We start from the raw sequence: 12688 nt of genomic DNA on the forward strand, positions 1-12688 counted from the left end.
AAAAATGACAAAAAATGACTAAAAATTTACAAAAAAAATTACCAAAATGTAACAAAAACGTGACAAAAAATGAACAAAAACGTGACAAAAAAATGACCAAAAAATGACAAAAAATGACAAACAATTTACTAAAAAATTACTAAAAAATTACCAAAATGTAACAAAAAATGACCCAAAAATAACAAAAAAATTACAAAAAATGACAAAAAATTACCAAAAAATGGCAAATAAAATAACACAAAAATGACAAAAAATGACAAAAAATGACAAAAAATGAGAAAAAATGACAAAAAAATGACAAAAAAATGACAAAAAAATGACAAAAAATGACAAAACAATTGACAAAAAAATTACCAAAATGTAACAAAAAATGACAAAAAATTGATAAAAAATTGACTAAAAAATGAAAAAAAAAAATGTGACAAAATGTGACACAAAAATTACAAAAATGTGACAAAAAAAAGCTACAAAAATGAGTTGAACACCCAACAAAAAAATGATGGAAAAAAAATCAGATGACGTGAGGAAAAAGGCGGGAGTTAACCTGTATAACTCTTAAAAAAGAAGCCCTGATTTCGCACATTCTCTCAAAATGCATCAGTCTCGTCCTGGTCGATGAGCGTCGTCGTCTCGGCGATCCCCAAAGCCACGTCTTTCAGAACCATGAACCTGTCGGCCCCGCTGAGCATCGTCTTCAAGCTCGCCCAGAACACCCTCCGCTTGCGTTCGTCCCGCGGCCACTCCAGGTACGTCTGCCGCTTCAGGACGCTCCTGAGCCGGAGGTACCGCTTGGGCAGCGAGTCCGCCGGGATGGGCTCCAGCAAAATGAACACCATCGAGTCCTGCCGCGCGGAGATCGACCGGTGCTGGGCGAAGAACAGCTCGTAGTTGCACCACTCGCTCTGCACGAAATGCCTGGAGAGGACGAAGAGCGTCTTGTAGCTCGACTCTTGATGGAAATGTGACAAAAAAGTGACGAAGAATTACCAAAAAATGACCAAAAATGTAACAAAATGTGACAAAAAATTTCAAAAAATGTGATAAAAAAATGATCACATTTTTTTATCACATTTTTTATCACATTTTTTTTCAAAAAATGAAAAAAAAATGAAAAAAAATTGACAAAAAAATTACCAAAATGACAAAAAATGACAAAAAAAATGACTAAAAATGACTAAAAAAATGACAAAAAATGACTAAAAATTTACAAAAAAAATTACCAAAATGTAACAAAAACGTGACAAAAAATGAACAAAAACGTGACAAAAAAATGACCAAAAAATGACAAAAAATGACAAACAATTTACTAAAAAATTACTAAAAAATTACCAAAATGTAACAAAAAATGACCCAAAAATAACAAAAAAATTACAAAAAATGACAAAAAATTACCAAAAAATGGCAAATAAAATAACACAAAAATGACAAAAAATGACAAAAAATGACAAAAAATGAGAAAAAATGACAAAAAAATGACAAAAAAATGACAAAAAAATGACAAAAAATGACAAAACAATTGACAAAAAAATTACCAAAATGTAACAAAAAATGACAAAAAATTGATAAAAAATTGACTAAAAAATGAAAAAAAAAAATGTGACAAAATGTGACACAAAAATTACAAAAATGTGACAAAAAAAAGCTACAAAAATGAGTTGAACACCCAACAAAAAAATGATGGAAAAAAAATCAGATGACGTGAGGAAAAAGGCGGGAGTTAACCTGTATAACTCTTAAAAAAGAAGCCCTGATTTCGCACATTCTCTCAAAATGCATCAGTCTCGTCCTGGTCGATGAGCGTCGTCGTCTCGGCGATCCCCAAAGCCACGTCTTTCAGAACCATGAACCTGTCGGCCCCGCTGAGCATCGTCTTCAAGCTCGCCCAGAACACCCTCCGCTTGCGTTCGTCCCGCGGCCACTCCAGGTACGTCTGCCGCTTCAGGACGCTCCTGAGCCGGAGGTACCGCTTGGGCAGCGAGTCCGCCGGGATGGGCTCCAGCAAAATGAACACCATCGAATCCTGCCGCGCGGAGATCGACCGGTGCTGGGCGAAGAACAGCTCGTAGTTGCACCACTCGCTCTGCACGAAATGCCTGGAGAGGACGAAGAGCGTCTTGTAGCTCGACTCCACGCATTTGACGATGTTGTCCAGGATCCACTCCCCGGGGACGAAGTCGCGCTCGTGGACGCAGAGGGTGAGCCCGGCGCCTTCCAGGCACGCCACCAGCTGCGAATCCACCCAATCCCCGTCCCGGTGGCTGTACGAAATGAACGCGTGGTACTTGAACGCCGCTCCCTGAAGCGCCGCGATCCGCTTCTTTCCGCGCCGCTTCGTCTGTATCCAAACCCAAAGCGTCTTGCAGTACCACACGCCGTCACACTTCACGAAGACGAATCCGCTAACAGCAACGACCGCGAAAAGAACGGTCAAAACGAGCACCGCCTGGAGCCACGTTTCGCAGCTGAGCGCGTTCAACCCTTCGATGGCGGTGAGCGGCTTCCCGGCGTACGTTGAAGGCGTGCTGCACGAGTACCGCAGCGGCCAATCGGGAAGCAGCGACTTGTTCAGGGACGAGACGAACCAAAGGGAATCGCACGAGCAAACGAACGGATTGTTCCCCGCCTTCAGCGTCAGCAAACCGCCAAACCCCGCCAGGTCCTCCCGAGAGAGCGAGGTTATCGCGTTCCGGTCGACGTAGAGGCTTCTCACGGACGGCGCTCGGAGATTCGCCGGGATGAACCGGATGCCGTTGCCGCTGAGGGACAGGTGGGTGAGTTTGGGGAATCTGGAGACGTCTTCCTGCGTTATCGCCGTCAACCCCGTCTTGGACACGTCGATTCTCTCGAAATGCGGGGAGAGGAAGTTGAAAACCGCGTTACCCAGATTGTTGCTGCCCAGGTTGAGCTCCTTAAGCCAAGGCGGCCAGTCCGTTGCGCCGTCCAAGATGATGGCGTTGAAGCTGAGATCCAGCGACGCCAACCGTTTCATCTGATGCGTGTGTTTGGCGATGAAGGACAGCCGACGGAAGCGGTTTTTGCTCAGAGAAAGCTGCTTGAGCTTCGGGAACACCGACGTGTACGAGCAAAACGGCCACCAGAACCCGGTGTCCTCCAGGAGGTTGTCGGAAATGTCTAAAGTCTCCAGGTTCGGGATCTCGGAGATCAGCTTACACGGCAGGATGTTCATTCCCGTCCCGGAGAACTTCATGTACGTCAGGTTGGAGATCAGCTCGAAGCTCATGTTGAACGTCGGGTACTTGTATTGGTAGTGGTTGATCCCGTAGAAAGTTATGGACCGGATCGCCGCGGTGTGGTTCTGCTTCGGCAGCTGGAACCCGTCGGGCGTGTCTTCGTTGTACGTGATGTTCACCAGAGACACCTCCTGGATCGTGGACAGCCAGATGTCTTTGAAGAACCCCTGCATGAACGAGGTGTTGGTCCACGTGTTCTCGATGGTCAGGTTCCGGATCCGCGGCATAGTCCGGACGCCCGCGAAGGGGTTGCCGCTCACGTCGCAAACGTCGGGGAAGACGCGCACGAACTGCATCGCCGTCGCTCGGGTTCGATTCAGATCGGCTAAAATCGCCTCCAGCAGGTCCAGGTTTCCGCAGAACGTCGCCTTGAGGGAGATCTTCCCCAGCGATCGAAGCTTAGCGAACGCGCCGGATTCGTACGACCGCCATTTTGTCCCAGAGCCGAGGATCAGGTGGGGAAGGGTGACGTTCTGGAGGGCGTCGAAGTCGTCGTAGAGCACGGAGTTTGCGTTCGTGCTCCCCAAAGCGAGGACGTCCAGGTTCTCGAAGCTCTGGTAAGAAGATGGAAGTCTGTAGCTTTTGTACAAATTGAACGACAAGTCTAGGATTTGAATGTTTCGCAGGGGCAGATCCGGAATGACCGTGAGTCCATTTCGAGACACGTTGATGACTTTGAGCAAAGGCGTCTTATCGAAAGCGCGTGGAGAGATTTCCGTCAGACCACAGTCGACCATTTTGAGGAAGCAGAGGTCGCTCACTTCGGAAAATGCGTCTTCCGGGAGAGTCCGCAGTGCGTTGTGGGACATGTCCAGGTACCGCGTGTTGCCGGGCAGGTCCGAGGGGACCAGCGTGAGGTTTGTGCGGGACAGGTCTTGTATTTGGGATTTTGAGGTGACGCAGAGTTTGAGTACGTTTTCATCCAAGTTGTCGCCAGCCAGGACGTCCAGAATGAGGAGGGACAGAAGGACAGCGCTCACAGAGGCGGCCATCGGCAATCTGAAACAGGAAATACAGGAAGGATACTGTGTTGGTTTCTTTTTTTATGAAGGTATATCATTAAGTCAGTAATGGAACATCGGAAATTCAAATTTGCCTCATCACTGGTGTAAAACTGAATAATACTTTAATATTGCAGGCATCATCCATACCTCTAGGTTAGTTAAAATGTCTCAAATTGAGCTTAATAATTTAAATTTGAGTTCTTTTGAGTCGTTAATTTATTTGAGGATTTAACCTAGATCAGGGGGGCCCAAAACTTTTTGTCTTCGAGGGCCAAAATGAAAAAGTGCCTGTGAGTCGCGGGCCAAACACGGCGATGTCAAGCACGAAAAACACATATAACTGCAAACTATAAAGTTACTTTATTTTATTTTTGCCTACATTTGCATTTGTTTCTATCCATGTAAATAACATGCTATATTAAAGAGGGGGTATTATGCTTTTTTCAGCCACATAGCACCAGTCTATATCACACTACAATGATGACGAAACCTTCTGTTGGTCTGTCAATGCAGTAAATTAGAATAACTGCCTTGTATAAAATTGCTCTTTCAAAATGGCGTAGCAAATGACTTGAAATAGGCCTCTGTCTCTTTAAGAACCTCTGACCCTTTCCGACACGCCCCCTCCACACGCTGTCTGTGGCATCACAACAACACTGCGCTCGTTGTCTGCGTACAGTATTGAAACTACGATCGGTGCATTTTAATTTTTATTGTTGGAAAGGACCTACTGTTTATCACTTTGTGAACAATGGCCACACAGGATATTATTTGGAAACGAACCTTCCACACCGGACGCTTGGAAGGGGCTCTTGCCTGAAAAATAACTGCTGTTTGGAGGCTATCTCTTTGCATCTGCCATGCCCTATGGATCTCTAACTATACCCCCATGGACGACACCAGGATCTGCAGGAGCCCATACCATTCAAAGACGGACATTATCTGTGCAGGTGGACAATGGTTTTTCGAGGTTACCCGTTAGCTTGTTATAATCGACTACAGCTCATTGTTGATGAAAAGTCTGTAATAAACCACAAATGTGTAAAGCCAGGCTCATTGTGTGATCATCGTAAAGGCTGCTTCGAGTAGTTGCCGGCTTTATTGACGTTATTTGTGCATAATAAGCTGCCTGTTTTCAATGAATGTTGTGAAGGTGAAGGTTGTTAGCTTGTCGCGGCTAATAGTGCCTTAGCTCCGGGAGAAAACCACTCGGCTACGACTCACTGTTGATGAAATGTGAGCAATAAACTACGAAATCAACAAGCCAGGCTCCGTGTGTCATCATCATAAAGGCTGCTTCAAGCAGTTGCCTGTTTTAGTGACGTTTTCAATGCATAATATGCTTGTATTCAGTGAATTTTCCCGTTAGCTTATCGCGGCTAGCTTGTTAGCTCCGGGAGAAAGCCACTCGGCTATGACCCATTGTAGATGAAATGTGAGCAATAAACTTCCAAATCAACAAGCCAGGCTCCGTGTGTGATCATTGTTAAACGGTTCTTTATGTGTGTGGTGGTTTTATTGACTTTATGTGTGCATATTTCTCGTTTTCACGTGATGACTCGAGGTTTAGCTTAGCATTAGCTTTCTCCGGAGGCTCTGTGCATCATCAAGGCCCAGCGCAGAACCAGACACTGAAATAAGTGTTCTTGTCACCGGTTTTAATCCTGGGTGTTTCGGTAACAGAAACACTGATGTGTGTCTTTGTAAAAGTCTGCTGTGGCTCCGGTTCACAACACATGGAGCTAATCCTCCATTATGACTCTGTTTACATCTTAGGGCTAGACACTGCGGGGAGGGGGTTCTGCTGAGGAGCAGTGGTTGGTTACTCGGCTGGTGACGAAAGGTCGGAGGCGTATCCTGGAGGTCGGAGGCGTTTCCTGAAGGAATCAGGCGTTTTATCCCTAAAATGGCCGCCATCAGAGTTTCTACAGATTACTCGAAAATACGTGAATGTGCCAAGGCAACACTTCAGGCATGGTTTTAATGAGGGAATGACTTAATAACATGATGTAAAGCTTGAAAAAGTCGATTTTGCATAATAGGCCCCCTTTAAAACAAATGGTAACTATGGCAAAAGCGTAGTTTTAGTAGAAAAAAAATCAACCATTGTAACAATTTAGTGCAAAAAACAACAACACCTGTATCTACATCACCTACAGTAACTTTACCTCATTCGTTCACTCAAAGAAAATGCCACATTAGATTATTTTGAAAGTGTCAGTTCAGCATCAATTCTTTTATATGTCAGTTTTTAACATATACTGATGTTGACGTCAACAAACTTTGCAATAAAAAATTGAAAAACTGTGAAAGTTGATGCTACAACGCTCTGTGATTGATAAATACCAAGACACCACAACAGTGTTTCCTTAACTTTGCAAAAGGAGTGAAACAGCGCCCCCAATTTGACGCTGGTGGTCAAAAGGTGTACTGCATCCATATTTACCATTGAGAATGAATAGAAGAGAGTTAGTATTTACCACATGCAGCCAAAAGTAGGTCACTCTCAGAATTGTTTCGGCAAGCCAAACTTTGGGCACCCCTGACCTAGATTATTTAACTTGTTCTGAAATGTTTCTGACTCGATTCAATATAGGTTGATTTTGTTTACAGATTGATATTTTGTTCTTCTTCCCATCCACTTTTTCCAAAAATTGTGGCAACATGTTCCTGCAATGTCCTATGCAGGGGTCCTCAAACGTTTTTTTTTCTCTGTGGGCCACATCTTGTCGTTCCTGACACATCTCTTTCCTGACTGTGACGGGGGCCGGCTCGGCTATTGCTGGGTTGCAGGTTCTAGAATGTGATGATGTGATGATTTTCCTATTATCAGCCGAAACGTTGCATTACATGAACACTGTTGCAAGTGTACAGTGTTCAAGAGATTTTCCATGTTCTTTCGGGAACCTGGACAAATAGAGCCCACACAAACATGTTAACCCCTTAACTCCCACCTGAACCGAGCACATTTTCTCCAGTTTGGCTTTACCCCAGTCCAAAAGCTTCTGGAAAAAAAGCTGTGAAAATAGCAACAAAACTGAGACGAAAACAATGATGAAAATGTGAGGAAAAAAGTGAGAATACATTGACAAAAAAGTGATGAAAAATTGATGAAAAAGTGGCAAAAATGTCACAAAAATGTCTCAAGAAATTGACAAAAAATTGCACAAAAAATGACCAAAAATTGACCAAAAAAACGACAAAAATGCGACAAAAAAAATGACAAAAATGTGACAAAATGTGACAAAAAAATGACAAAAATGCGACAAAAAAATGACAAAAATGTGACAAAAATATGATAAAAATTTGACAAAAAATTGACGAAAAATTGATGAAAACGTGGCAAAAATGTCACAAAAATGTCACAAGAAATTGACAAAAAATTGTCGAAAAAATGACAAAAAATGGACAAAAAAATGACAAAAAATTGACAAAATGTGACAAAAAAATTACAAAAATGCGACAAAAATGTGATAAAAATTTGACCAAAAAATGACAAAAATGTGACAAAAAAACGACAAAAATGTGATAAAAATTTGACCAAAAAAAATGACAAAAATCTGACAAAAAATGACAAAAAATTGATTAAAAATTGACGAAAATATGACAAAAAAGTAACAAAAATGAGTTGAATACCCAACAAAAAAATGATGGGAAAAAAATCTGATGGAAAAAAAATCTGATGACGTGAGGAAAAAGATCCTCTCGGTTCAGGCGGGAGTTAAGAGGTTAATCTATGTTTGATTCAAAACCGGTAAAAATGTTTCATTGCAACAGATAAAACATGGCAGTTTGCTAAATGTCTGGCCTCACCTCACTACGACATGGTCTCAGGTTCGATTTCTAATGCTTCAATCGTATATTCTCTTCAAATCTCCACTGTTCCTGATCGTTTTAGAGACTGGAACGCATCTTAGCTACAATGCGGTCGGTTATGGATGTAAAACTAAAATCGTCGTCACCCTTTTTAACAATTAGATAGATTATTCTAAATGATAGAATCTTGTTTACCTGTGCAGAGGTCCGCGTCGTGCAGCACGCCGAAGACTGACCAACTCTGTTCTCCAGTTTCTGTTCAGTGTCGTCTTTAATAATCCTCATTTCCTCTTTTAAACCCACACAAATCCACCGCTTACGTCTGATTGTTTTGACAGTGGATTGCGGTGGTGTCCTTTCCCCAGACAATCCAACATTTGTTCATGAAAAGTTATAACAATATCATCATGCACACACTTAATGATATACACAGTACGTTCCAAATGCAAATTATATTTTTCTAAATAGTCAACTCAAATGACAGTCAGCATCATTTTTAAGTCTTTAACTGTTAGAGGATCCCAGTGATAACAGTTTTTCTCAAAAATTAACAACTTAAGGCGAGACACTGCAGGTGAATAGGGAAAAAATGTATATTTACAGATATCAATTTGAAACTTGTGCTGTCGATCACTGACATAAATGTGAGAAAAAAATACAAGTTTTCTGTCATTTTATCTTTTCATATAAGAACAAGGTGTTTTATGCCTAAAAATGCCCCAAATTTCACATCTTTTCGGCGACGAAATCTGAATAATGGATAGAGCTACATTCAAATTTATGGTTTCATTTTATTGATAAATGAGTTGACAAGACTTTCCCAGAGGGGATTTTGGATTTCTTGTTTAGTTTTTAAATAAGCTGTTTTTTAGTGGAAAAATGTGTAAAAATAAAATTTGCGCCTTATTTTTTGACATTCAAAACTCAATAAATGGGGCTTAAGGGATTAAATAATAAAAAATCCCTCTGGAAAAATCTTCCAAATATCGTTCAGTCCAAGGCTGGAAAATGTGAAGTCTTTAGGTCCGACTGACGTGGACATAGTGTCGCCACAATGACAGAAAAATGTGTTTTGAGAAAAAGGCCCTTGAAATTGCATTCTCCCATATAAGTCTATGGGGGAACATTGAATCAGCGCAATATTTAAACATGTTATTGTGAAGATTAGTCATATTTTCTGTTTCCGGGTGAAAGCTTGTATGTTCAGAGACCAATTTGGCCCAAAACCTGAAAACTGAAAAAATTGAGTTTTGCCTGTAGTGTCTCCCCTTAAAATAACAATAGAATGTACTGTTCCAAATTATCATGTGTAACCCACTTAAAATGACCACAGTATTGAGTGGGTTTCATTTGAGCATGGCATGTTGCGTTGTCATGCATGAAGAGGATTTTGTTCGGGAAAGCACAGCTCTTCTTTTTGTACTAAGGACGTGGTCAGTCAGAAACTCCACTTATTTTCAGAGGTCATTTTCACACCTTCAGGGATCCTAAAGGTGCTCTCTCACCATGATTCTGGCCCAAAACATGACTCCGCCCCCTCCTTACTGACATCACAGCCTTGTTGGGACAGGGCGTCCATTCACCAACTATCCACTAATCCATCCATCTGACCATCCAGGGTCACACGGCCTCATCAGTCAACGATTGAGAATGAGTCTTCATGTATTTCTGAGCCACTGCAGCCGTTTCTGTTCAAGAGCTTCAATAAACAGTTTAGAGGAGGCCCGGATAGAAGGTTTATGCACAACTGCAAGCCTTTGGGGGGTCCTGCACCTTCCAATACCGGTTTGTTGCTTTGTAGCAGCTGTTCTCTTAATCTGATGTGTTTGTCTGGCAGAAACCGTCCTCATTGTGCCTTTATCTGCACAAACCCCTGTGTGCTCTGAATCATCCACAAATCTCTTAACAGTACGATGGCTACGCTTGATCTTTCATGAAATACCGCTTTTTATCAGCAGAGAGATCCTTTTTCTTTCTCATATTGCTTGAAAATGTTGGTCTGCTTAATAATGTGGAACTTTTCCCGTATTTTTTTCCCTTAACTGGGCTTAACATGACAACTAATCATCACAGGTCTCTGAGATGGATTTTTGATTTTTTTACCTTTATGGCACTGAAGTACAATTTGCATGAATTCATTTATAAGAAGAACTCTTTAACCTCTCAACTCCCGTCTGAACCGAGAGGATCTTTTTCCTCACGTCATCAGATTTTTTTTTTCATCATTTTTTTGTGGGTATTCAACTCATTTTTGTAACTTTGTAGCTTTTTTGTCATTTTTTGTCACATTTTTGTCGTTTTTTCGTCATTTTTTTAGGTCCATTTTTGGTCATTTTTTCGTTGATTTTTTTTTTATCATTTTTTGTCTTTTTTTAGGTCCATTTTTGTCATTTTTTTTGTCACATTTTGTCATTTTTTCGTAATATTTTTTTGTCAAATTTTTGTCAATTTTTTGTCACATTTTGTCACTTTTTTATCACATTTTTGTAATTTTTTTGTCTTTTTATTTTTGTCAATTTTTTGTCATTTTTTCGTCGATTTTTCATCATTTTTGTCACATTTTTTGTCATTTTTTGTCACATTTTTGTCAATTTTTTCGTCAATTTTTTTGTCCAATTTTTGTCAATTTTCCGTCAATTTTGTATCCATTTTTTTTTCTTTTTTTTGTCACATTTTTGTCATTTTTTTGTCTTTTTTTTTTCTTCAAATTTTTGTTATTTTTTCGTCCATTTTTCAACAATTTCTTGTGAAATTTTTGCCACTTTTTCATCAATTTTTCGTCACTTTTTTGTCAATGTCTTTTCACTTTTTTGTCACATTTCCATCATTGTTTTCGTCTCAGTTTTGTTGCTTTTTCACAGCTTTTTTCCAGAAGGACTGGGGTAAAGCCAAACTGGAGAAAATGTGCTCGGTTCAGGTGGGAGGTAAGCATTCTAATTTATTTTTTATTTTTTTACTTTGTCATGATGGTGTATTGTGTGGATGAGAAAACAAACAAACTGAATAAGTTTTAGGCCGTCACATGACAAAATGCGGGGAAAGTGTAGGACCGTCAGTACTTTCTGGGTATATTTGACAAATGCCATAAGTCTAATATCACAAAGTAAGAACTGATGGGAGTTTATAGTCGAGAGTTTCAGTTCTCTCGGGGTTAGGAGAGAGATGGTTGAGTCTGGAGGAAGTGGTTGTGAAATTGGGCTTTACGCGGGTTTTGGGTTTCATCACATTATGCTTTCAGTTTGTCGAGCGGTGGGAGAAACAAAGCGAGATAATCACGTGCTTTCGGAGCATTAATGCGGTGGCGTGCCAGGCGAGAGTGTGTGTTCCTGCAACCCTTGGCATTTAATGAGAGGAACCAAAAAAGGAGATCCACAAATGAAAGTGACATTTTCTGCTGTGAGATCTATTGTAATATCATAACAGGAAAATATTAATCATCCACTTAACAAACCTTTACTATTGATTTTTTCCCCCCTGATGCTGCTACTTTACCGATACTGAGTTTACAATAGATACAGACGGCATCTCGTCATAGAAGGGGGCGTGGCTTCACCGAGGGGGAAAATAGAATCTTTTGGGAAACAACATTTTTCACTCTTTTTTGCCATTTTCTGGTGGAATATGAACTTATTTATCACATATAAATAAAGTCAAGTGTAAATCGGGCCCATATGGATATTTTCTCACAGCAGATTGTTCAGTAGAAGTGAAAAAACGGCAGTTGTAGCTAGCGCTAGCTAACCGTTAGCATTAGCCCGATGCTAACATGTAGCATGAAGTTAGCATTAGTCCATTTTTCATGTATTTATGGGCTGTTGAACCACTTTGCTCCTCCCCATGTCTTTGTATCATTATTTAGCAGAAACTATATTCATATTTCAGCATTTGTTACAGTAGTTTTTGAATAATTAGAGAAAATATACATGTTTTCCCCCTTAACTGTTTTTAAAAATGACCATATATGGGCGATTCCAGAGATGCCGTCTGTATCTATAGCAACAAGAATAAAATGAGGCTAAAAACACAACAAAAAAGGCCAAAAAGGAACAAAAAATAAAACAACAGTAACAAAAAAGCAGCAAAAATGTGACAAAATCGCCCCCAAAAAAAAAAACTTGTGAGAGTGCAGCAAAACTTTTTCAAAAATAAAAAAGTGAGATAAGCTTGACAAAAAAGATGAAAAAGAATGTCAAAAAAGTGACAACGCCGCAACAACGCAAAGACAAAGATGCCTTAAGGTCAGTGTTGTGGGTCTTAGCTTTCAAATGAGGCGTTACGCTGGCCGATAGGTTGGGAGCTCCAAGTCCAGTCGCTTTTAGATTTGGGTAAAGCCGAACTGGAGAAAATGCACTTGGTTAAGGCGGGTGGTAAGAGGTTAAATTATTTGTCATCTAGAACCATAAAACAGAACAATAACGTAAGATATCATCATCTCCAATGTCAAGGAATGTGTTAAGAAATATGGTGGGAAAATGTGGCAATAAATAAATAGGGTAAATAAATGGGGTGGGGAGTGAGCAATGGGGAGCAAAACAGGAGAAAATATAGGGGGAAAGTAGGAAAAAATTGTGATAAAATGGCAAAACATTCAGAAAAAAGGGAAAAAATGGGGGGGAA

The 12688-nt window shown here is 40.6% G+C and overlaps 1 protein-coding gene and 1 long non-coding RNA gene across 2 annotated transcripts in view; one reads left to right on the forward strand and one right to left on the reverse strand.

Moving 5' to 3' along the window:
* Positions 1–12688, forward strand: part of LOC306981680 — a 66708-nt gene that overhangs the window by 10990 nt on the left and 43030 nt on the right. The window lies entirely within an intron of this gene.
* Positions 1757–8315, reverse strand: LOC306981626 (toll-like receptor 1). The gene is made up of 2 exons (XM_079581244.1): positions 8267–8315; positions 1757–4250 (listed from the first exon to the last, which is right to left on the reverse strand). The coding sequence occupies exon 2, from the start codon at positions 4241–4243 to the stop codon at positions 1766–1768; it is 2478 nt and encodes an 825-aa protein (XP_079437370.1). The 5' UTR covers positions 4244–4250; positions 8267–8315; the 3' UTR covers positions 1757–1765.

Source organism: Gobius niger (genome assembly GCF_951799975.1).
Source record: "Gobius niger genome assembly, chromosome: 22".
Taxonomy (NCBI): domain Eukaryota; kingdom Metazoa; phylum Chordata; class Actinopteri; order Gobiiformes; family Gobiidae; genus Gobius; species Gobius niger.

Coding starts and splice junctions, on each gene's coding strand:
- LOC306981626 (XM_079581244.1), bottom strand. CDS start 4,243: ATGGCCGCCTCTGTGAGCGCTGTCCTTCTGTCCCTCCTCATTCTGGAC.